Source organism: Salmo salar, chromosome ssa02 (assembly GCF_905237065.1).
Source record: "Salmo salar chromosome ssa02, Ssal_v3.1, whole genome shotgun sequence".
In the NCBI taxonomy this organism is placed as follows: domain Eukaryota; kingdom Metazoa; phylum Chordata; class Actinopteri; order Salmoniformes; family Salmonidae; genus Salmo; species Salmo salar.
The window spans coordinates 84,359,811-84,386,576 of NC_059443.1; the positions used below are offsets into that span (position 1 = coordinate 84,359,811).

At 46.0% G+C, this 26,766-nt stretch overlaps 1 protein-coding gene across 2 annotated transcripts in view; it reads left to right on the plus strand.

The window, feature by feature from the left end:
• Window positions 1-26,766, plus strand: part of LOC106594520 (protein kinase C beta type) — a 108,535-nt gene that overhangs the window by 58,933 nt on the left and 22,836 nt on the right. For both annotated transcript variants that reach the window (XM_045711380.1, XM_045711386.1), the window contains exons 5-9: window positions 4,924-5,052; window positions 10,317-10,473; window positions 21,307-21,441; window positions 24,418-24,514; window positions 25,234-25,377. In XM_045711380.1, coding sequence (XP_045567336.1) covers window positions 4,924-5,052; window positions 10,317-10,473; window positions 21,307-21,441; window positions 24,418-24,514; window positions 25,234-25,377 — 662 coding nt within the window. The remainder of the gene's footprint in view (window positions 1-4,923; window positions 5,053-10,316; window positions 10,474-21,306; window positions 21,442-24,417; window positions 24,515-25,233; window positions 25,378-26,766) is intronic.

A 26,766-nucleotide genomic window follows, 5' to 3' on the forward strand; every position in this document is an offset into this window, starting at 1 on the left:
CACTGTGTGTGTTGCTGTGAGACTGGACATATTGCTGTGTGTGTGTGTGTGTGTGTGTGTGTGTGTGTGTGTGTGTTGCTGTGAGACTGGACATATTGCTGTGTGTGTGTGTGAGTTGTTGTGAGACTACATATTGGTGTGTGTGTGTGTGTTGCTGTGAGACTACATATTGCTGTGTGTGTTTATAGCAGAATACATATGTCTCCCAGTAACAGTAGCTGCTGTATGTGATACATACACCAACCCTGTAAGACAGTGACACCTAGTGGAATACAGCAGCTCTATGGTAATACCCTGTAACAGCCATAGAACTGGAGAGACATACAGCAGCTCTATGGTAATAACCTGTAACAGCCATAGAACTGGAGAGACATACAGCAGCTCTATGGTAATAACCTGTAACAGCCATAGAACTGGAGAGACATACAGCAGCTCTATGGTAATAACCTGTAACAGCCATAGAACTGGAGAGACATACAGCAGCTCTATGGTAATACCCTGTAACAGCCATAGAACTGGAGAGACATACAGCAGCTCTATGGTAATACCCTGTAACAGCCATAGAACTGGAGAGACATACAGCAGCTCTATGGTAATAACCTGTAACAGCCATAGAACTGACTGGAGATGCATACATACACTGAGTGTACAAAACATTAGGAACACCTTCCTAATATTGAGATTCACCCCGTTTTGCCGTCAGAACAGCCTCAATTCATCGGGTCATGGACTCTACAAGGTGTCGAAAGTGTTCCACAGGGATGCTGGCCCATGTTGACTCCAATACTTCCCACAATTGTATCAAGTTGGCTGGATGTCCTTTGGATGGTGGACTATTCTTGATACACACCGGGAAACTGTTGAGTGTGAAAAACCCAGCAACGTGGCAGTTCTTGATACAAACCGATGCGCCTGGCACCTACAACCTTACTGGCACCTACTACCTTACTGGCACCTACTACCTTACTGGCACCTACTACCGTACTGGCACCTACTACCGTACTGGCACCTACTACCTTACTGGCACCTACTACCTTACTGGCACCTACTACCGTACTGGCACCTACTACCTTACTGGCACCTACTACCGTACTGGCACCTACTACCTTACTGGCACCTACTACCTTACTGGCACCTACTACCTTACTGGCACCTACTACCGTACTGGCACCTACTACCGTACTGGCACCTACTACCTTACTGGCACCTACTACCTTACTGGCACCTACTACCTTACTGGCACCTACTACCGTACTGGCACCTACTACCGTACTGGCACCTACTACCTTACTGGCACCTACCACCTTACTGGCACCTACCACCGTACCCCGTTCAAAGACACTTAAATAGGTTTCTATCTCATTCACCCTCTGAATGGCACACACACACACACACACACACACACACACACACACACACACACACACACACACACACACACACACATACTCCATGTCTTAATGTTTCCAGGCTTAAAGATCCTTCTGTAACCCATCTCCTCCCCTTCATCTACACTGATTTGAAGTGGATTTAACAGGTGGCATCAATACGGGATCATAGTTTTCACTTGGTCAGTGTGTCATGGAAACAGCAGGTGTTCTTAATGTTTTGTCCACTCGGTGTCCAGCAGCTCTATGATCAAACCCTGTAACACAGTGCCTCCTTGTGGACAGAAACAGGAACTTCAATACATTACATCAAACAATTAAACAAAATCTTGTTTAATTGGCCTCAGATGCTCCATTTAAGATCTGGGTAGATGCAACACAGTGCCCCCCCCCCACCCCCCCACCCCCCCACCTTAAACAGAGACTCTCAGTCAAAGCATGGGCCAAATATCCACCTCCCATCCCATATTTGAAAAAATCTAAATGATCAGTGATGAAATTCTGCGTCCTGGAAACAAAGTTCCTGGTTAGTCGTCATGGCTACGGTCTGTTGACAGACGCTACGGTCTGTCCATCAGAGATGGTATACTGTGTTAGAGAGACTCTACGGTCTGTCCATCAGAGGTGGTATACTGTGTTAGAGAGACTCTACGGTCTGTCCATCAGAGCTGGTATACTGTGTTAGAGAGAGACGCTACGGTCTGTCCATCAGAGATGGTATACTGTGTTAGAGAGAGACTCTACGGTCTGTCCATCAGAGATGGTATACTGTGTTAGAGAGAGACTCTACGGTCTGTCCATCAGAGATGGTATACTGTGTTGGAGAGAGACTCTACGGTCTGTCCATCAGAGATGGTATACTGTGTTGGAGAGAGACTCTACGGTCTGTCCATCAGAGATGGTATACTGTGTTAGAGAGAGACTCTACGGTCTGTCCATCAGAGATGGTATACTGTGTTGGAGAGAGACTCTACGGTCTGTCCATCAGAGATGGTATACTGTGTTGGAGAGAGACTCTACGGTCTGTCCATCAGAGATGGTATACTGTGTTGGAGAGAGACTCTACGGTCTGTCCATCAGAGATGATATACTGTGTTGGAGAGAGACTCTACGGTCTGTCCATCAGAGATGGTATACTGTGTTGGAGAGAGACTCTACGGTCTGTCCATCAGAGATGGTATACTGTGTTAGAGAGAGACTCTACGGTCTGTCCATCAGAGATGGTATACTGTGTTAGAGAGAGACTCTACGGTCTGTCCATCAGAGATGATATACTGTGTTGGAGAGAGACTCTACGGTCTGTCCATCAGAGATGGTATACTGTGTTGGAGAGAGACTGTCTGTCCATCAGAGATGGTATACTGTGTTGAGAGACTCTACGGTCTGTCCATCAGAGATGGTATACTGTGTTGAGAGACTCTACGGTCTGTCCATCAGAGATGGTATACTGTGTTAGAGAGAGACTCTACGGTCTGTCCATCAGAGATGATATACTGTGTTGGAGAGAGACTCTACGGTCTGTCCATCAGAGATGGTATACTGTGTTGGAGAGAGACTCTACGGTCTGTCCATCAGAGATGATATACTGTGTTGGAGAGAGACTCTACGGTCTGTCCATCAGAGATGATATACTGTGTTGGAGAGAGACTCTACGGTCTGTCCATCAGAGATGGTATACTGTGTTGGAGAGAGACTCTACGGTCTGTCCATCAGAGGTGGTATACTGTGTTGAGAGACTCTACGGTCTGTCCATCAGAGATGGTATACTGTGTTGGAGAGAGACTCTACGGTCTGTCCATCAGAGATGGTATACTGTGTTGGAGAGAGACTCTACGGTCTGTCCATCAGAGATGGTATACTGTGTTGAGAGACTCTACGGTATGTCCATCAGAGATGATATACTGTGTTAGAGAGACTCTACGGTCTGTCCATCAGAGATGGTATACTGTGTTAGAGAGAGACTCTACGGTCTGTCCATCAGAGATGGTATACTGTGTTGGAGAGAGACTCTACGGTCTGTCCATCAGAGATGGTATACTGTGTTAGAGAGAGACTCTACGGTCTGTCCATCAGAGATGGTATACTGTGTTGGAGAGAGACTCTACGGTCTGTCCATCAGAGATGATATACTGTGTTGGAGAGAGACTCTACGGTCTGTCCATCAGAGATGATATACTGTGTTGGAGAGAGACTCTACGGTCTGTCCATCAGAGATGGTATACTGTGTTGGAGAGAGACTCTACGGTCTGTCCATCAGAGATGATATACTGTGTTGAGAGACTCTACGGTCTGTCCATCAGAGATGGTATACTGTGTTGGAGAGAGACTCTACGGTCTGTCCATCAGAGATGGTATACTGTGTTGGAGAGAGACTCTACGGTCTGTCCATCAGAGATGGTATACTGTGTTGAGAGACTCTACGGTATGTCCATCAGAGATGATATACTGTGTTAGAGAGACTCTACGGTCTGTCCATCAGAGATGGTATACTGTGTTAGAGAGAGACTCTACGGTCTGTCCATCAGAGATGGTATACTGTGTTGGAGAGAGACTCTACGGTCTGTCCATCAGAGATGGTATACTGTGTTAGAGAGAGACTCTACGGTCTGTCCATCAGAGATGGTATACTGTGTTGAGAGACTCTACGGTCTGTCCATCAGAGATGGTATACTGTGTTGAGAGACTCTACGGTCTGTCCATCAGAGATGGTATACTGTGTTGAGAGACTCTACGGTCTGTCCATCAGAGATGGTATACTGTGTTGAGAGACTCTACGGTCTGTCCATCAGAGATGGTATACTGTGTTGAGAGACTCTACGGTCTGTCCATCAGAGATGGTATACTGTGTTGAGAGACTCTACGGTCTGTCCATCAGAGATGATATACTGTGTTGGAGAGAGACGCTACGGTCTGTCCATCAGAGATGGTATACTGTGTTAGAAAGAGACTCTACGGTCTGTCCATCAGAGATGGTATACTGTGTTGGAGAGAGACTCTACGGTCTGTCCATCAGAGATGGTATACTCTGTTAGAGAGAGACTCTACGGTCTGTCCATCAGAGATGGTATACTGTGTTGGAGAGAGACTCTACGGTCTGTCCATCAGAGATGGTATACTGTGTTGGAGAGAGACTCTACGGTCTGTCCATCAGAGATGGTATACTGTGTTAGAGAGAGACTCTACGGTCTGTCCATCAGAGATGGTATACTGTGTTGAGAGACTCTACGGTCTGTCCATCAGAGATGGTATACTGTGTTGAGAGGACTAGGCTTAATATCTGTTCTGAAATTCCTGTTTTCTCTTTAATGTTTTCAATGAGGAAAATGCATGATTGGAATTTGGTTTGATTTCTGAATTGAAATGGAATTGACCCGTGTGTGTGTGTGTGTGTGTGTGTGTGTGTGTGTGTGTGTGTGTGTGTGTGTGTGTGTGTGTGTGTGTGTGTGTGTGTGTGTGTGTGTGTGTGTGTGTGTGTGTGTGTGTGTGTGTGTGTGTGTGTGTGTGTGTGTGTGTGTGTGTGTTTCTCTCTCTCTAGATTGTATGATGAACATCCATAACCGGTGTGTGTCTAACGTTCCCAGTCTGTGTGGAACAGACCACACTGAGAGGAGAGGACGCATCCAGATCACCGCAGATATCAAGGACAACAAACTCACCGTCTACAGTGAGTGTATATGCACACACACAGGAAACACTCCCTGCACCGACTCATTAACCCCTTAGAGTGGTGGATTGACACACCAGTGCATCAGTCTAAGTTCCATAACAAAACAATCCCCATCAGAGTCTTTGTTTAAACTAGAGATATCTGTTTGTTTGCTTCTCAATCCACAACATCTGCAGTGAAAGGTGACAGTTAGAGCGATGTTTGTCAGTCTGAGACATCCCGAATATCGGCCTTCACACGAAAACGTCTGTAGCGTCCGAACAGTTTGACCTACTGAAATACTCTATGGGAAGGGGAGACTCACAGGACCGTGTTCTCCGTTTAGCTCTACGACCCCCACAGGACCGTGTTCTCCGTTTAGCTCTACGGCCCCCACAGGACCGTGTTCTCCGTTTAGCTCTACGACTCCCACAGGACCGTGTTCTCCCTTTAGCTCTACGGCCCCACAGGACCGTGTTCTCCCTTTAGCTCTACGGCCCCACAGGACCGTGTTCTCCCTTTAGCTCTACGACCCCCACAGGACCGTGTTCTCCCTTTAGCTCTACGGCCCCACAGGACCGTGTTCTCCCTTTAGCTCTACGACCCCCACAGGACCGTGTTCTCCGTTTAGCTCTACGGCCCCCACAGGACCGTGTTCTCCCTTTAGCTCTACGACCCCCACAGGACCGTGTTCTCCCTTTAGCTCTACGACCCCCACAGGACCGTGTTCTCCCTTTAGCTCTACGACCCCACAGGACCGTGTTCTCCCTTTAGCTCTACGGCCCCACAGGACCGTGTTCTCCCTTTAGCTCTACGGCCCCACAGGACCGTGTTCTCCGTTTAGCTCTACGACCCCCACAGGACCGTGTTCTCCCTTTAGCTCTACGACCCCCACAGGACCGTGTTCTCCCTTTAGCTCTACGACCCCCACAGGACCGTGTTCTCCGTTTAGCTCTACGACCCCCACAGGACCGTGTTCTCCGTTTAGCTCTACGGCCCCCACAGGTGTCAGGAGACTCATCTGAAGTCTGTACCGTCCATGTGCCAACGTTTGTTTGGTAGCGTCCGAACCGTTTGGGCTACAAACTAATGGGAGGCCACTGTGGAAAGGGGAGATTTTCATGAACAGAATGGCCCCCCCAGAATCCCCACACACACACACACACACACACACACACACACACACACACACACACACACACAAGTTCGACCTCCACAAGTGTCACCGGACTCGTCTGAAGGTAACCAGTACCGTTTTTTTTTAAACGAATGGAAGTTTAAAGGTAGTTTTGTGCCGACCCAGAAAAAGGGTTAAATATTTCTCCTAGATTTAGGACAGACACTTCAAAACCTTGTTTCTTATGATACATTTTTTTGACTGTCGTTTTTGCCATTTCTGAATGTGTTTCTATGGGCTATAGTCGTAAAGGCCTAAATCTAGGATTTATCTATATATTTTCTGGGGGGGTACCTAAAGGGGTCCTACAATTCAGCTAACTGATCTATGGTATGACCATCTTAAACAATTCCATATGTCACCTCAGCACCCCTCCCTCCCCGAACGTCTTAGACCCTGAAGAATTAACAAGCAGGGTGGGGCTTTAAACTGGAGACCTGAGTCTTGTTCGGAGGTGTGTGTGTGTGTGTGTGTGTGTGTGTGTGTGTGTGTGTGTGTGTGTGTGTGTGTGTGTGTGTGTGTGTGTGTGTGTGTGTGTGAGTGATGGGGCGATGGGGCGGAACTGGAAAGTCCATTATTTGATCAATGACCCAACGATTGACCCACATCTCCGGAACACTCGGCTCTCCCAGAGAAGAGAATTGATTGTTCTGTACTGACTAACTAAACTGGTGGTAAGTGTTAACAAATGGAGCATTCAGAACCAAGTAGAGATAGAAAGAGCTGTTTAGAGAGGGAGAGAGAAGGGGGAGAGGGAGCTGTTCAGGGATAGAGAGGGGGGGTAGAGAGAGACCTGTTCAGGATGGACAGCTATATAGCTGTTGAGCTAGAGAGAGAGAGAGCTGTTGAGCTAGACAGAGAGAGCTGTTGAGCTAGACAGAGAGAGCTGTTGAGCTAGACAGAGAGAGCTGTTGAGCTAGACAGAGAGAGCTGTTGAGCTAGAGAGAGAGCTGTTGAGCTAGAGAGAGAGCTGTTGAGCTAGAGAGAGAGAGAGCTGTTGAGCTAGAGAGAGAGAGAGCTGTTGAGCTAGAGAGAGCTGTTGAGCTAGAGAGAGAGCTGTTGAGAGAGAGCTGTTGAGCTAGAGAGAGAGAGCTGTTGAGCTAGAGAGAGAGAGCTGTTGAGCTAGAGAGAGAGAGCTGTTGAGCTAGAGAGAGAGAGCTGTTGAGCTAGAGAGAGAGAGCTGTTGAGCTAGAGAGAGAGAGAGCTGTTGAGCTAGAAAGAGAGAGCTGTTGAGCTAGAGAGAGCGAGCTGTTGAGCAAGAGAGAGCTGTTGCGGTAGAGAGGGGGAGAGAGAGCGAGAGAGAGCTGTTGCGGTAAAGAGAGAGCTGTTGAGCTAGAGGCAGAGAGCTGTTGCGCTAGAGAGCAAGAGAGAGCTGTTGCGGTAGAGAGGGGGAGAGAGAGCGAGAGAGAGCTGTTGAGCTAGAGGCAGAGAGCTGTTGAGCTAGAGAGAGCGAGCTGTTGCGCAAGAGAGAGCTGTTGCGGTAGAGAGAGCTGTTGAGCTCAGAGAGCTGTTGAGCTAGAGAGCAAGAGAGAGAGCTGTTGAGCTAGAGAGAGAGAGAGAGAGCTGTTGAGCTAGAGAGAGCTGTGTTGCTGTACCCTGGCCTGCTGTGTTACTGTGTTGCTGTACTCTGGCCTGCTGTGATGCTGTACCCTGGCCTGCTGTGTTACTGTGTTGCTGTACCCTGGCCTGCTGTGTTATTGTGTTGCTGTTCCCTGGCCTACTGTGTTACTGTACCTCGGCCTACTGTGTTACTGTACCCTGGCCTGCTGTGTTACTGTACCCCTGGCCTGCTGTGTTACTGTACCCTGGCCTGCTGTGTTACTGTACCCTGGCCTGCTGTGTAACTGTTACTGTACCTCGGTCTACTGTGTTACTGTACCCTGGCCTGCTGTGTAACTGTTACTGTACCTCGGTCTACTGTGTTACTGTACCCTGGCCTGCTGTGTTGCTGTACCCTGGCCTGCTGTGTTGCTGTACCCTGGCCTGCTGTGTTGCTGTACCCTGGCCTGCTGTGTTGCTGTACCCTGGCCTGCTGTGTTACTGTACCCTGGCCTGCTGTGTTGCTGTACCCTGGCCTGCTGTGTTGCTGTACCCTGGCCTGCTGTGTTGCTGTACCCTGGCCTGCTGTGTTACTGTACCCTGGCCTGCTGTGATGCTCTACCCTGGCCTGCTGTGTTACTGTACCCTGGCCTGCTGTGTTACTGTACCCTGGCCTGCTGTGTTACTGTACCCTGGCCTGCTGTGTTACTGTACCCTGGCCTGCTGTGTTACTGTACCCTGGCCTGCTGTGTTACTGTACCCTGGCCTGCTGTGTTGCTGTACCCTGGCCTGCTGTGTTACTGTACCCTGGCCTTCTGTGTTACTGTACCCTGGCCTGCTGTGTTGCTGTACCCTGGCCGCTGTGTTACTGTACCCTGGCCTGCTGTGTTACTGTACCCTGGCCTGCTGTGTTGCTGTACCCTGGCCTGCTGTGTTGCTGTACCCTGGCCGCTGTGTTACTGTACCCTGGCCTGCTGTGTTACTGTACCCTGGCCTGCTGTGTTGCTGTACCCTGGCCTGCTGTGTTACTGTACCCTGGCCTTCTGTGTTACTGTACACTGATTACTGATTATTGATCTTTGAACAGCAGTAGTGGACAGATGTAGTGGTTCTGGATTGTGTTTGGAGCTAAATAGTTTATTGATTTTAAATTCCCCTGCTGGTGGTTTTATTCAACCTGTCAGATATACAAACAGAGATGAATGTTTTCTTCAATCACTCTCATTGAGCAGCCCTCTCTCCATCCTCTCAAAGCAGCAATACAGTAGACAGTTCATTTCATTTGAATTACAGTTTGAGAGAGGGAGAGAGCGAGAGAGAGCGCGGTTGAGCTAGAGAGCAAGAGAGAGCTGTTGAGCTAGAGAGAGAGAGCTGTTGAGCAAGAGAGCTGTTGAGCTAGAGAGAGAGAGCTGTTGAGCTAGAGAGCAAGAGAGAGCTGTTGAGCTAGAGAGAGGGAGCTGTTGTGGTAGAGAGAGAGAGCTGTTGAGCTAGAGAGCAAGAGAGAGCTGTTGAGCTAGAGAGCAAGAGAGAGCTGTTGAGCTAGAGAGCAAGAGAGAGCTGTTGAGCTAGAGAGCAAGAGAGAGCTGTTGAGCTAGAGAGCAAGAGAGAGCTGTTGAGCTAGAGAGCAAGAGAGAGCTGTTGAGCTAGAGAGCAAGAGAGAGCTGTTGAGCTAGAGAGCAAGAGAGAGCTGTTGAGCTAGAGAGCAAGAGGGAGCTGTTGAGCTAGAGAGCAAGAGGGAGCTGTTGAGCTAGAGAGCTGTTGTGGTAGAGAGAGAGCTGTTGAGCTAGAGAGAGACAGCTGTTGTGGTAGAGAGAGAGAGCTGTTGTGGTAGAGAGAGAGAGCTGTTGTGCTAGAGAGAGAGAGAGAGAGAGCTGTTGAGCTAGAGAGAGAGAGAGCTGTTGTGGTAGAGAGAGAGAGCTGTTGAGCTAGAGAGCTGTTGTGGTAGAGAGAGAGAGCTGTTGTGGTAGAGAGAGAGAGCTGTTGTGGTAGAAAGAGAGAGCTGTTGAGCTAGAGAGAGAGAGAGCTGTTGCGGTAGAGACAGAGCTGTTGAGGTGGAGAGAGGTTTTGAGCTAGAGAGAGAGCTGTTGAGCTAGAGAGAGCGCTGTTGCGGTAGAGAGAGAGAGCGCTGTTGTGGTAGAGAGAGAGAGCGCTGTTGCGGTAGAGAGAGAGAGCTGTTGCGGTAGAGAGAGAGAGCTGTTGAGCTAGAGAGAGAGAGAGAGAGAGAGAGAGCTGTTGCGGTAGAGAGAGAGAGCTGTTGAGCTAGAGAGAGCTGTTGCGGTAGAGAGAGAGAGCTGTTGAGCTAGAGAGAGAGCGAGAGAGAGCTGTTGAGCTAGAGAGAGAGCGAGAGAGAGCTGTTGAGCTAGAGCGAGAGAGAGCTGTTGAGCTAGAGCTAGAGAGAGAGAGCTGTTGAGCTAGAGAGAGAGAGCTGTTGCGGTAGAGAGAGCTGTTGAGTTTGACAATTTAACTATTTATCTTTATCCTCTCCCTCCTTTCCTCCCTCCCCCTCTCCCTCCTTTCCTCCCTCCCCTTCTCCCTCCTCTCCTCCCCTCACTCCTCCGCTCTCCAGTCCAGGAGGCTTGTAACCTGGTCCCCATGGACCCTAACGGTCTGTCTGACCCCTACGTGAAGCTCAAACTCATCCCCGACCCCAAGAGTGACACCAAGCAGAAGACCAAGACCATCAAGTGTAACCTGAACCCCACCTGGAATGAGACCTTCACATTGTGAGAAATCTCTACTCTTTATAATATCTTTGTTATACAGACCATCACATTTAGAGATATATTTCATGTTTATGTCTTTGGTTATAAAAATCAAATGGTGCGATATCTCCTGTGTTTATAATATCTTTGTTATACAGACCATCACATTTTAGAGATATATTTCATGTTTATGTCTGGTTATAAAAATCAAATGATGCGATATCTCCTGTGTTTATAATATCTTTGTTGTAGAACCCTTAGAGTTGGGAGAGCTCTAGACTTGACATTATCTTTGTTTTAAAGGAGATCCAGGCAACACACAGATAAACATACAGTAGAAAAGGTTGTGTTACACTTTGTTTCTCTTCCTCCTCCCTTCTGTGGTGCTGTGATGGAGTCTGATAAGATCTCTGATCTGTCTGGTGTGTAGTCTCTGTTGGTCATCAGTAGTTAGCTGGTTGTAGTTGATCGGTACCACATCATCATCAGTAGTTAGCTGGTTGTAGTTGATCGGTACCACATCATCAGTAGTTAGCTGGTTGTAGTTGATCGGTACCACATCATCAGTAGTTAGCTGGTTGTAGTTGATCGGTACCACATCATCATCAGTAGTTAGTTGGTTGTAGTTGATTGGTACCACATCATCAGTAGTTAGTTGGTTGTAGTTGATCGGTACCACATCATCATCAGTAGTTAGTTGGTTGTAGTTGATTGGTACCACATCATCATCAGTAGTTAGCTGGTTGTAGTTGATCGGTACCACATCATCAGTAGTTAGCTGGTTGTAGTTGATCGGTACCACATCATCAGTAGTTAGCTGGTTGTAGTTGATCGGTACCACATCATCATCAGTAGTTAGTTGGTTGTAGTTGATCGGTACCACATCATCAGTAGTTAGCTGGTTGTAGTTGATCGGTACCACATCATCAGTAGTTAGCTGGTTGTAGTTGATCGGTACCACATCATCAGTAGTTAGCTGGTTGTAGTTGATCGGTACCACATCATCATCAGTAGTTAGTTGGTTGTAGTTGATTGGTACCACATCATCAGTAGTTAGTTGGTTGTAGTTGATCGGTACCACATCATCATCAGTAGTTAGTTGGTTGTAGTTGATTGGTACCACATCATCATCAGTAGTTAGCTGGTTGTAGTTGATCGGTACCACATCATCAGTAGTTAGCTGGTTGTAGTTGATCGGTACCACATCATCAGTAGTTAGCTGGTTGTAGTTGATCGGTACCACATCATCATCAGTAGTTAGTTGGTTGTAGTTGATCGGTACCACATCATCAGTAGTTAGCTGGTTGTAGTTGATCGGTACCACATCATCAGTAGTTAGCTGGTTGTAGTTGATCGGTACCACATCATCATCAGTAGTTAGTTGGTTGTAGTTGATCGGTACCACATCATCATCAGTAGTTAGTTGGTTGTAGTTGATTGGTACCACATCATCAGTAGTTAGCTGGTTGTAGTTGATCGGTACCACATCATCAGTAGTTAGCTGGTTGTAGTTGATCGGTACCACATCATCATCAGTACTTAGTTGGTTGTAGTTGATCGGTACCACATCATCAGTAGTTAGCTGGTTGTAGTTGATTGGTACCACATCATCATCAGTAGTTAGCTGGTTGTAGTTGATCGGTACCACATCATCAGTAGTTAGTTGGTTGTAGTTGATCGGTACCACATCATCATCAGTAGTTAGTTGGTTGTAGTTGATCGGTACCACATCATCAGTAGTTAGCTGGTTGTAGTTGATCGGTACCACATCATCATCAGTAGTTAGTTGGTTGTAGTTGATCGGTACCACATCATCAGTAGTTAGCTGGTTGTATTTGATTGGTACCACATCATCATCAGTAGTTAGCTGGTTGTAGTTGATTGGTACCACATCATCATCAGTAGTTAGCTGGTTGTAGTTGATCGGTACCACATCATCATCAGTAGTTAGTTGGTTGTAGTTGATCGGTACCACATCATCATCAGTAGTTAGCTGGTTGTAGTTGATTGGTACCACATCATCAGTAGTTAGCTGGTTGTAGTTGATTGGTACCACATCATCAGTAGTTAGCTGGTTGTAGTTGATCGGTACCACATCATCATCAGTAGTTAGTTGGTTGTAGTTGATCGGTACCACATCATCAGTAGTTAGCTGGTTGTAGTTGATCGGTACCACATCATCATCAGTAGTTAGTTGGTTGTAGTTGATTGGTACCACATCATCAGTAGTTAGTTGGTTGTAGTTGATCGGTACCACATCATCATCAGTAGTTAGTTGGTTGTAGTTGATTGGTACCACATCATCATCAGTAGTTAGCTGGTTGTAGTTGATCGGTACCACATCATCAGTAGTTAGCTGGTTGTAGTTGATCGGTACCACATCATCAGTAGTTAGCTGGTTGTAGTTGATCGGTACCACATCATCATCAGTAGTTAGTTGGTTGTAGTTGATCGGTACCACATCATCAGTAGTTAGCTGGTTGTAGTTGATCGGTACCACATCATCAGTAGTTAGCTGGTTGTAGTTGATCGGTACCACATCATCATCAGTAGTTAGTTGGTTGTAGTTGATCGGTACCACATCATCATCAGTAGTTAGTTGGTTGTAGTTGATTGGTACCACATCATCAGTAGTTAGCTGGTTGTAGTTGATCGGTACCACATCATCAGTAGTTAGCTGGTTGTAGTTGATCGGTACCACATCATCATCAGTACTTAGTTGGTTGTAGTTGATCGGTACCACATCATCAGTAGTTAGCTGGTTGTAGTTGATTGGTACCACATCATCATCAGTAGTTAGCTGGTTGTAGTTGATCGGTACCACATCATCAGTAGTTAGTTGGTTGTAGTTGATCGGTACCACATCATCATCAGTAGTTAGTTGGTTGTAGTTGATCGGTACCACATCATCAGTAGTTAGCTGGTTGTAGTTGATCGGTACCACATCATCATCAGTAGTTAGTTGGTTGTAGTTGATCGGTACCACATCATCAGTAGTTAGCTGGTTGTATTTGATTGGTACCACATCATCATCAGTAGTTAGCTGGTTGTAGTTGATTGGTACCACATCATCATCAGTAGTTAGCTGGTTGTAGTTGATCGGTACCACATCATCATCAGTAGTTAGTTGGTTGTAGTTGATCGGTACCACATCATCATCAGTAGTTAGCTGGTTGTAGTTGATTGGTACCACATCATCAGTAGTTAGCTGGTTGTAGTTGATTGGTACCACATCATCAGTAGTTAGCTGGTTGTAGTTGATCGGTACCACATCATCATCAGTAGTTAGTTGGTTGTAGTTGATCGGTACCACATCATCAGTAGTTAGCTGGTTGTAGTTGATCGGTACCACATCATCATCAGTAGTTAGCTGGTTGGTTGTAGTTGATCGGTACATCATCATCATCAGTAGTTAGCTGGTTGTAGTTGATCGGTACCACATCATCAGTAGTTAGCTGGTTGTAGTTGATTGGTACCACATCATCATCAGTAGTTAGCTGGTTGTAGTTGATCGGTACCACATCATCAGTAGTTAGCTGGTTGTAGTTGATTGGTACCACATCATCATCAGTAGTTAGCTGGTTGTAGTTGATCGGTACCACATCATCAGTAGTTAGCTGGTTGTAGTTGATTGGTACCACATCATCATCAGTAGTTAGCTGGTTGTAGTTGATCGGTACCTCATCATCATCAGTAGTTAGCTGGTTGTAGTTGATTGGTACCACATCATCAGTAGTTAGCTGGTTGTAGTTGATCGGTACCACATCATCAGTAGTTAGCTGGTTGTAGTTGATCGGTACCACATCATCATCAGTAGTTAGTTGGTTGTAGTTGATCGGTACCACATCATCATCAGTAGTTAGCTGGTTGTAGTTGATTGGTACCACATCATCATCAGTAGTTAGCTGGTTGTAGTTGATTGGTACCACATCATCAGTAGTTAGTTGGTTGTAGTTGATCGGTACCACATCATCAGTAGTTAGCTGGTTGTAGTTGATCGGTACCACATCATCATCAGTAGTTGGTTGGTTGTAGTTGATCGGTACCACATCATCAGTAGTTAGCTGGTTGTAGTTGATCGGTACCACATCATCATCAGTAGTTAGCTGGTTGTAGTTGATCGGTACCACATCATCAGTAGTTAGTTGGTTGTAGTTGATTGGTACCACATCATCAGTAGTTAGCTGGTTGTAGTTGATCGGTACCACATCATCATCAGTAGTTAGCTGGTTGTAGTTGATCGGTACCACATCATCAGTAGTTAGCTGGTTGTAGTTGATCGGTACCACATCATCAGTAGTTAGCTGGTTGTAGTTGATCGGTACCACATCATCATCATCAGTAGTTAGTTGGTTGTAGTTGATCGGTACCACATCATCATCAGTAGTTAGCTGGTTGTAGTTGATTGGTACCACATCATCATCAGTAGTTAGCTGGTTGTAGTTGATCGGTACCACATCATCAGTAGTTAGCTGGTTGTAGGTGATTGGTACCACATCATCAGTAGTTAGCTGGTTGTATTTGATTGGTACCACATCATCATCAGTAGTTAGCTGGTTGTAGTTGATCGGTACCACATCATCAGTAGTTAGTTGGTTGTAGTTGATCGGTACCACATCATCAGTAGTTAGCTGGTTGTAGTTGATCGGTACCACATCATCATCAGTAGTTAGCTGGTTGTAGTTGATTGGTACCACATCATCAGTAGTTAGCTGGTTGTAGTTGATCGGTACCACATCATCATCAGTAGTTAGCTGGTTGTAGTTGATCGGTACCACATCATCATCAGTAGTTAGCTGGTTGTAGTTGATTGGTACCACATCATCAGTAGTTAGTTGGTTGTAGTTGATCGGTACCACATCATCAGTAGTTAGCTGGTGGTAGTTGATCGGTACCACATCATCATCAGTAGTTAGCTGGTTGTAGTTGATCGGTACCACATCATCAGTAGTTAGCTGGTTGTAGTTGATTGGTACCACATCATCATCAGTAGTTAGCTGGTTGTAGTTGATCGGTACCACATCATCAGTAGTTAGTTGGTTGTAGTTGATCGGTACCACATCATCATCAGTAGTTAGCTGGTTGTAGTTGATCGGTACCACATCATCATCAGTAGTTAGTTGGTTGTAGTTGATCGGTACCACATCATCAGTAGTTAGCTGGTTGTATTTGATTGGTACCACATCATCATCAGTAGTTAGCTGGTTGTAGTTGATTGGTACCACATCATCATCAGTAGTTAGCTGGTTGTAGTTGATCGGTACCACATCATCATCAGTAGTTAGTTGGTTGTAGTTGATCGGTACCACATCATCATCAGTAGTTAGCTGGTTGTAGTTGATTGGTACCACATCATCAGTAGTTAGCTGGTTGTAGTTGATTGGTACCACATCATCAGTAGTTAGCTGGTTGTAGTTGATCGGTACCACATCATCATCAGTAGTTAGTTGGTTGTAGTTGATCGGTACCACATCATCAGTAGTTAGCTGGTTGTAGTTGATCGGTACCACATCATCATCAGTAGTTAGCTGGTTGGTTGTAGTTGATCGGTACATCATCATCATCAGTAGTTAGCTGGTTGTAGTTGATCGGTACCACATCATCAGTAGTTAGCTGGTTGTAGTTGATTGGTACCACATCATCATCAGTAGTTAGCTGGTTGTAGTTGATCGGTACCACATCATCAGTAGTTAGCTGGTTGTAGTTGATTGCTACCACATCATCATCAGTAGTTAGCTGGTTGTAGTTGATCGGTACCACATCATCAGTAGTTAGCTGGTTGTAGTTGATTGGTACCACATCATCATCAGTAGTTAGCTGGTTGTAGTTGATCGGTACCTCATCATCATCAGTAGTTAGCTGGTTGTAGTTGATCGGTACCACATCATCAGTAGTTAGCTGGTTGTAGTTGATCGGTACCACATCATCATCATCAGTAGTTAGTTGGTTGTAGTTGATCGGTACCACATCATCATCAGTAGTTAGCTGGTTGTAGTTGATTGGTACCACATCATCATCAGTAGTTAGCTGGTTGTAGTTGATCGGTACCACATCATCAGTAGTTAGCTGGTTGTAGGTGATTGGTACCACATCATCAGTAGTTAGCTGGTTGTAGTTGATTGGTACCACATCATCATCAGTAGTTAGCTGGTTGTAGTTGATCGGTACCACATCATCAGTAGTTAGTTGGTTGTAGTTGATCGGTACCACATCATCAGTAGTTAGCTGGTTGTAGTTGATCGGTACCACATCATCATCAGTAGTTAGCTGGTTGTAGTTGATTGGTACCACATCATCAGTAGTTAGCTGGTTGTAGTTGATCGGTACCACATCATCATCAGTAGTTAGCTGGTTGTAGTTGATCGGTACCACATCATCATCAGTAGTTAGTTGGTTGTAGTTGATCGGTACCACATCATCATCAGTAGTTAGCTGGTTGTAGTTGATTGGTACCACATCATCAGTAGTTAGTTGGTTGTAGTTGATCGGTACCACATCATCAGTAGTTAGCTGGTTGTAGTTGATCGGTACCACATCATCATCAGTAGTTAGCTGGTTGTAGTTGATCGGTACCACATCATCAGTAGTTAGCTGGTTGTAGTTGATTGGTACCACATCATCAGTAGTTAGTTGGTTGTAGTTGATCGGTACCACATCATCAGTAGTTAGCTGGTTGTAGTTGATCGGTACCACATCATCATCAGTAGTTAGCTGGTTGTAGTTGATCGGTACCACATCATCATCAGTAGTTAGCTGGTTGTAGTTGATTGGTACCACATCATCATCAGTAGTTAGTTGGTTGTAGTTGATCGGTACCACATCATCATCAGTAGTTAGCTGGTGGTAGTTGATTGGTACCACATCATCATCAGTAGTTAGCTGGTTGTAGTTGATCGGTACCACATCATCAGTAGTTAGTTGGTTGTAGTTGATTGGTACCACATCATCAGTAGTTAGCTGGTTGTAGTTGATCGGTACCACATCATCAGTAGTTAGCTGGTTGTAGTTGATCGGTACCACATCATCATCAGTAGTTAGCTGGTTGTAGTTGATCGGTACCACATCATCATCAGTAGTTAGCTGGTTGTAGTTGATTGGTACCACATCATCATCAGTAGTTAGTTGGTTGTAGTTGATCGGTACCACATCATCATCAGTAGTTAGCTGGTTGTAGTTGATCGGTACCACATCATCAGTAGTTAGCTGGTTGTAGTTGATTGGTACCACATCATCATTAGTAGTTAGCTGGTTGTAGTTGATCGGTACCACATCATCATCAGTAGTTAGTTGGTTGTAGTTGATCGGTACCACATCATCATCAGTAGTTAGCTGGTTGTAGTTGATCGGTACCACATCATCAGTAGTTAGCTGGTTGTAGTTGATTGGTACCACAATATAATCAGTAGTTAGCTGGTTGTAGTTGATCGGTACCACATCATCATCAGTAGTTAGTTGGTTGTAGTTGATCGGTACCACATCATCATCAGTAGTTAGCTGGTTATAGTTGATCGGTACCACATCATCAGTAGTTAGCTGGTTGTAGTTGATCGGTACCACATCATCAGTAGTTAGTTGGTTGTAGTTGATCGCTACCACATCATCATCAGTAGTTAGCTGGTTGTAGTTGATCGGTACCACATCATCAGTAGTTAGCTGGTTGTAGTTGATTGGTACCACATAATCAGTAGTTAGCTGGTTGTAGTTGATCGGTACCACATCATCAGTAGTTAGCTGGTTGTAGTTGATCGGTACCACATCATCAGTAGTTAGCTGGTTGTAGTTGATTGGTACCACATCATCATCAGTAGTTAGCTGGTTGTAGTTGATTGGTACCACATCATCATCAGTAGTTAGTTGGATGTAGTTGATCGGTACCACATCATCATCAGTAGTTAGCTGGTTGTAGTTGATCGGTACCACATCATCAGTAGTTAGCTGGTTGTAGTTGATTGGTACCACATCATCATCAGTAGTTAGCTGGTTGTAGTTGATCGGTACCACATCATCATCAGTAGTTAGTTGGTTGTAGTTCATCGGTACCACATCATCATCAGTAGTTAGCTGGTTGTAGTTGATCGGTACCACATCATCAGTAGTTAGCTGGTTGTAGTATATTGGTACCACATCATCATCAGTCCCTGTAGCTCAGTTGGTAGAGCATGGTGTTTGCAACGCCAGGGTTGTGGGTTCGATTCCCACGGGGGGCCAGCACAAAAAAAAAAAAAATGTATGAAATGAAATGTATGCATTCACTACTGTAAGTCGCTCTGGATAAGAGCGTCTGCTAAATGACGAAAATGTAAATGAAAATGTCATCATCAGTAGTTAGCTGGTTGTAGTTGATCGGTACCACATCATCATCAGTAGTTAGTTGGTTGTAGTTGATCGGTACCACATCATCATCAGTAGTTAGCTGGTTGTAGTTGATTGGTACCACATCATCATCAGTAGTTAGCTGGTTGTAGTTGATTGGTACCACATCATCAGTAGTTAGTTGGTTGTAGTTGATCGGTACCACATCATCAGTAGTTAGCTGGTTGTAGTTGATCGGTACCACATCATCATCAGTAGTTGGTTGGTTGTAGTTGATCGGTACCACATCATCAGTAGTTAGCTGGTTGTAGTTGATCGGTACCACATCATCATCAGTAGTTAGCTGGTTGTAGTTGATCGGTACCACATCATCAGTAGTTAGTTGGTTGTAGTTGATTGGTACCACATCATCAGTAGTTAGCTGGTTGTAGTTGATCGGTACCACATCATCATCAGTAGTTAGCTGGTTGTAGTTGATCGGTACCACATCATCAGTAGTTAGCTGGTTGTAGTTGATCGGTACCACATCATCAGTAGTTAGCTGGTTGTAGTTGATCGGTACCACATCATCATCATCAGTAGTTAGTTGGTTGTAGTTGATCGGTACCACATCATCATCAGTAGTTAGCTGGTTGTAGTTGATTGGTACCACATCATCATCAGTAGTTAGCTGGTTGTAGTTGATCGGTACCACATCATCAGTAGTTAGCTGGTTGTAGGTGATTGGTACCACATCATCAGTAGTTAGCTGGTTGTAGTTGATTGGTACCACATCATCTTCAGTAGTTAGCTGGTTGTAGTTGATCGGTACCACATCATCAGTAGTTAGTTGGTTGTAGTTGATCGGTACCACATCATCAGTAGTTAGCTGGTTGTAGTTGATCGGTACCACATCATCATCAGTAGTTAGCTGGTTGTAGTTGATTGGTACCACATCATCAGTAGTTAGCTGGTTGTAGTTGATCGGTACCACATCATCATCAGTAGTTAGCTGGTTGTAGTTGATCGGTACCACATCATCAGTAGTTAGCTGGTTGTAGTTGATTGGTACCACATCATCATCAGTAGTTAGCTGGTTGTAGTTGATCGGTACCACATCATCATCAGTAGTTAGTTGGTTGTAGTTGATCGGTACCACATCATCATCAGTAGTTAGCTGGTTGTAGTTGATCGGTACCACATCATCAGTAGTTAGCTGGTTGTAGTTGATTGGTACCACAATATAATCAGTAGTTAGCTGGTTGTAGTTGATCGGTACCACATCATCATCAGTAGTTAGTTGGTTGTAGTTGATCGGTACCACATCATCATCAGTAGTTAGCTGGTTGTAGTTGATCGGTACCACATCATCAGTAGTTAGCTGGTTGTAGTTGATCGGTACCACATCATCAGTAGTTAGTTGGTTGTAGTTGATCGGTACCACATCATCATCAGTAGTTAGCTGGTTGTAGTTGATCGGTACCACATCATCAGTAGTTAGCTGGTTGTAGTTGATTGGTACCCCATCATCAGTAGTTAGCTGGTTGTAGTTGATCGGTACCACATCATCAGTAGTTAGCTGGTTGTAGTTGATCGGTACCACATCATCAGTAGTTAGCTGGTTGTAGTTGATTGGTACCACATCATCATCAGTAGTTAGCTGGTTGTAGTTGATTGGTACCACATCATCATCAGTAGTTAGTTGGATGTAGTTGATCGGTACCACATCATCATCAGTAGTTAGCTGGTTGTAGTTGATCGGTACCACATCATCAGTAGTTAGCTGGTTGTAGTTGATTGGTACCACATCATCATCAGTAGTTAGCTGGTTGTAGTTGATCGGTACCACATCATCATCAGTAGTTAGTTGGTTGTAGTTGATCGGTACCACATCATCATCAGTAGTTAGCTGGTTGTAGTTGATCGGTACCACATCATCAGTAGTTAGCTGGTTGTAGTATATTGGTACCACCTCATCATCACTCCCTGTAGCTCAGTTGGTAGAGCATGGTGTTTGCAACGCCAGGGTTGTGGGTTCGATTCCCACGGGGGGCCAGCACAAAAAAAAAAAAATGTATGAAATGAAATGTATGCATTCACTACTGTAAGTCGCTCTGGATAAGAGCGTCTGCTAAATGACGAAAATGTAAATGAAAATGTCATCATCAGTAGTTAGCTGGTTGTAGTTGATCGGTACCACATCATCATCAGTAGTTAGCTGGTTGTAGTTGATCGGTACCACATCATCATCAGTAGTTAGCTGGTTGTAGTTGATCGGTACCACATCATCAGTAGTTAGCTGGTTGTAGTTGATCGGTACCACATCATCAGTAGTTAGCTGGTTGTAGTTGATCGGTACCACATCATCAGTAGTTAGCTGGTTGTAGTTGATCGGTACCACATCATCAGTAGTTAGTTGGTGTGCAGAAGCCTTTGGGATAGACCTTTTAACATTTACAATATTTGTGAACGATACTTTACACTCTGTCAAGATAAAGACATGAAGATAAAGTCTGAACGGTTGCATCTTGGGAAGTATTGATTCTCTCTCTCTCCCTACAGTCCTCTGAAGGACTCTGATAAGGACCGGCGTCTGTCGGTGGAGATCTGGGACTGGGATCTGACCAGCAGGAACGACTTCATGGGAGCGCTCTCATTCGGCGTCTCAGAGCTCCAGAAACAAGGAGTGGATGGATGGTGAGAGGGAGAGGAGGATGGAGAGATGGAGGGAGGATGGAGAGATGGAGGGAGGGAGGGAGGGAGGGAGAGGAGGATGGAGAGATGGAGGGAGGATGGAGAGATGGAGGGAGGGAGGGAGAGGAGGATGGAGGGAGGGAGGATGGAGAGATGGAGGGAGGGAGGGGAGGATGGAGGGAGGGAGAGGAGGCTGGAGGGAGAGGAGGAGGAGGATGGAGGGAGGGAGGGAGGGAGAGAAGGAGGATGGGGAGGAGGAGGATGGAGGGAGGGAGGGAGGGAGGGAGGGAGAGGAGGAGGATGGAGGGAGGGAGAGGAGGATGGAGAGATGGATGGAGGGAGGATGGAGAGATGAGGGAGGGGAGAATGGATGGAGGGAGGGAGAGGAGGATGGAGGGAGGGAGAGAGAGGAGGATGGAGGGAGGGAGAGGAGGCTGGAGGGAGGGAGAGGAGGAGGATGGATGGAGGGAGGGAGGGAGGGAGGGAGGGAGGGAGGGAGGGGGGAGGAGGAGGGAGAGGAGGAGGATGGATGGATGTAGGGAGAGGAGGAGGATGGAGGGAGGGAGAGGAGGATGGAGGGAGGGAGGGAGGGAGAGGAGGATGGAGAGGTAGAGAGAGGCATCCACAAACTCCAGAAACAAGGAGTGGGCGGATGGTGAGATGGAGGGAGGGAGAGGAGGATGGTGAGATGGAGGGAGGGAGGGAGGGGCTTTTTGCGTGGAAGGGCTGGGTTTAATGAATAAGCAAGTTGTGGGTGTGTCGAGAGATGGCCTTTCACTGACCAATCAGAACGTGCTCCATGCTGAATTATGTGGTTGTTTCAAGTTGTGTATTTATGATATTTTATGTTTTTGCCTTGGAATCAACTCCAGAAATGAAATAACAAAACTCCAGAAATGAAATAACAAAACGTAGAGCTATCTTTACTAAATACATTGACTTGAACCCATTTGCAGTCCACAGTACTTCCATGGCTTCAATAACGTTCACACTGATATAGGGACTAGGTGTACTGTAAATTACATTATGGCTGAGCATGGACAACACTGTCAATTAGCAGATTCCATTCACTATTGATAAGACCTGAAAACAGAACGATTTTTATTCTAATCAAATTCTAAACAAAATGAAAACAACTTGTTTTAAAATAGGCTGTTCCACACTTACAGGCACCATCATTTCTCCCCGTGGCCATATAATATTAAAACAACACAGACTATGGCCATATAATATTAAAACAACACAGACTATGGCCATATAATATTAAAACAGACTATGGAGGGTTTTACATCCAAACTGTTCCCAGTTGCTGGGAATGTCCTCTCCGCTGCTCCCCAATAGGAAGGGAGAGAATGTCCTCTCCCCCGTTCCGCTGCTCCCCAATAGGAAGGGAGAGAATGTGAATCATTCATATCAGATTGCTTGTTTTCATTTCATTTTATTACAGTCAATCAGTAAAAAAAAAGTAAAACAACAATAAATAAATGTCAAATATAATGACATCATAAAATCTTCAGGATAAACAAGACAGGCATTGCTGTTGAAGGTCCCCAAAGCACACATACATCTCTGGGTCGCTCGTCTTTTCAGTTCGCTGCAGCCAGCGACTGGAACGAGCTGCAACAAACACTCAAACTGGACAGTTTTATCTCTTCATTCAAAGACTCAATAATGGACTCTCACTGACAGTAGTGGCTGCTTCGTGTCAAGTATTGTTGTCTCTTGCCCTTTGTGCTTGTTGTCTGTGCACAATAATGGTTGTAGCATGTTGTGTTGCTACCATGTTGTTGTCATGTTGTGTTGCTACCCTGCTGTGTTGTCATGTGTTGCTGCCATACTATGTTGTTGTCTTAGGGCTCTCTTTCTGTAGTGTTATGGTGTCTCTCTTGTCGAGATGTGTATTTTGTCCATATTTATATAAATATATATATTTGTATTTATTTTTAATCCCAGGCCCCCGTCCCTGCAGTAGGCCTTTTGGTAGGCCGTCATTGTAAATATGAATTTGTTCTTAACTGACTTGCCTAGTTAAATAAAGGTTAAATAAAGATCATTTAAAAAAAGCCTTCGTTATAGCAGGCCTAGGGGTGGGCTTGGGTTTAGAACATATGAAACGGAAAACAAGCCATTTTTTTACAGGTTACAGAGAACTTCTAAATACCAGAATCACCGATATTCACAGAGGGTCTCGTCTCTCGTTTCATGACGGGCATGGACACGTAGCCTACACCATGGGGAGGGGTTACACACCTCCAAAATGGGACCTACATGGATAAAATAATGTGGGTCTGTCTACAAGGTAGAGATCCAAAGGGAATGTCAGCTCACCGTTTCACTCCTCTCTAACTTGATGTTTTAATAAAGCCTTGGTGATTTAACATTTATTTCCAAGCGGTCTCAGGAGCCAATCCCTTTATCGACAGTCTTGACTACTTCACGATTGCATTGGGCAGACAAAAAAAAAGCCTTAATTGTTTTTTTAAATTGTTTTTTAAAAATCAAATACCACAAAATGGGAGAAGAAAAAAACCTTAGTTTATGTTTCTAAATAGGAAGTATACAGGCACCAAAAGCACGTTAGGCTGCTCTTGTTCCATGTACATATGAGCAGTATGCATCACAGCTGGATAGGCTGAGTTTCCTCTGTCAGAGTTCATTCCAGAACCAACAGCGTTACCGCTAAAAACCTGTTTTTGGTTGGTCTTAAATATCCCCATCAGCTCTGCCTGAAATGACCACTTTGGATCGTGTTTTTAAGGACACGCCTAAAATATTTCCACCCCTCCCATCTGAGCGCAGGGCTGATATAAAACAGGTACATTGCCAAACCTGGCGTTAGGGCTGGGAAATGCCAGTGGGCCCTGTTTTTACCCAACGAAATGTCAAAGTAACGTGAATTTGAAACTAGTGCCACTTTAACGCCAGCCAAACACAGAGCCAATGGTATGAATCTGTAGTGTTAATCCGTATATTCTACAGGTTTAAATTGTTGTCCCAAGAGGAGGGAGAGTACTTTAATGTTCCTGTCCAACCAGACGGAGAGGACGGCAACGAGGAACTACGACAGAAGTTTGAGGTGAGAGAAACCAATGACATCACTGGCGGGAGGTGAGTGTGTCAGCCAGAGGGAGGGCTGCTAGTATTATATCCTAGGCTCCAAATACGTTATTTTTACCCACTCAGCCGTGGTGCTCTCCACTTTCCCTCGGGGGAATCCCCGCCGAAACCAGATGCAGTTTGATTTCCATCTTAAGTGGAGGTCCAGTTCACTAATGTTACCCCATCGGCTCTCCATTTAGGCCAGTTCCAACCTCTATGTAACAGTCCCCTGTTCCAACCTCTATGTAACAGTCCCCTGTTCCAACCTCTATGTAACAGTCCCCTGTTCCAACCTCTATGTAACAGTCCCCTGTTCCAACCTCTATGTAACAGTCCCCTGTTCCAACCTCTATGTAACAGTCCCCTGTTCCAACCTCTATGTAACAGTCCCCTGTTCCAACCTCTATGTAACAGTCCCCTGTTCCAACCTCTATGTAACAGTCCCCTGTTCCAACCGCTGTATGTATGGAACAATCCCCTGTTCCAACCTCAGTATGTATGTAACAGTCCCCTGACCTTGATGAATGATGTGAGCTTAATGTTTAGAGAGAGAAAAGCAGATATTTATACTATTCAGTCCTGACTGCAATTCTTCTAGATTGAAGAACATGTAGTTAAGTTTTCTGGCAGTTATCAAACCCAAAATGTTGCCATAAGAAACTGTAACTCTGATCATAAGTTGTCTCTCCCCGTCAGAGGGCTAAGATCGGTCCTGGTAAGAACACAGACGGCTCCTCCTCTAACTCCACCTCTAAGTACGATAGCAACGGTAACCAGGACCGCGTCAAACTGACAGACTTCAACTTCATTATGGTGTTGGGCAAGGGCAGCTTCGGGAAGGTACGTGGTGGAGAGACTGTATGTGGGGGACGGAGAGACTGTATGTGGGGGACAGAGAGACTGGATGGAGAGACTGTGGGGGACGGAGAGACTGGTTGGAGAGACTGTGTGTGGGGGGGTGGAGAGACTGGTTGGAGAGACGGAGAGACTGTATGTGGGGAACAGAGAGACTGTATGTGGGGGACGGAGAGACTGTATGTGGGGGACGGAGAGACTGTATGTGGGGGACAGAGAGACTGTATGTGGGGGACAGAGAGACTGGTTGGAGAGACTGTGGGGGACGGAGAGACTGGTTGGAGAGACTGTGTGTGGGGGACAGAGACTGTATGTGGGGGACAGAGAGACTGTATGTGGGGGACAGAGAGACTGTATGTGGGGGACAGAGAGACTGGTTGGAGAGACTGTGTGTGGGGGACGGAGAGACTGTATGTGTGTGCGTGGGGGGTGGAGAGACTGGTTGGAGAGACGGGGACGGAGAGACTGTATTTGGGGGACGGAGAGACTGTATGTGGGGGACGGAGAGACTGTATGTGGGGGACGGAGAGACTATGTGGGGACGGAGAGACTATGTGGGGACGGAGAGACTGTGTATGTGGGGGACGGAGAGACTGTATTTGGGGGACGGAGAGACTGTATGTGGGGGACGGAGAGACTGTATGTGGGGGACAGAGAGACTGTGTATTTTGGGGACGGAGAGACTGTATGTGGGGGACGGAGAGACTGTATGTGGGGGACAGAGAGACTGTGTATTTGGGGGACAGAGAGACTGTATGTGGGGGACGGAGAGACTATGTGGGGGACGGAGAGACTGTGTATGTGGGGGATGGAGAGACTGTGTATTTGGGGGACGGAGAGACTGTATGTGGGGGACGGAGAGACTGTATGTGTGTGCGTGGGGGGGTGGAGAGACTGGTTGGAGAGACGGGGACGGAGAGACTGTATTTGGGGGACGGAGAGACTGTAAATGGGGGACGGAGAGACTGTATGTGGGGGACGGAGAGACTGTGTATGTGGGGGACGGAGAGACTGTATTTGGGGGACGGAGAGACTGTATTTGGGGGACGGAGAGACTGTATGTGGGGGACGGAGAGACTGTGTATTTGGGGGACGGAGAGACTGTGTATTTGGGGGACGGAGAGACTGTGTATTTGGGGGACGGAGAGACTGTGTATTTGGGGGACGGAGAGACTGTGTATTTGGGGGACGGAGAGACTGTATGTGGGGGACGGAGAGACTGTATGTGGGGGACGGAGAGACTGTGTATTTGGGGGACGGAGAGACTGTGTATGTGGGGGACGGAGAGACTGTATTTGGGGGACGGAGAGACTGTGTATTTGGGGGACGGAGAGACTGTGTATTTGGGGGACGGAGAGACAGTGTGTTACTCTG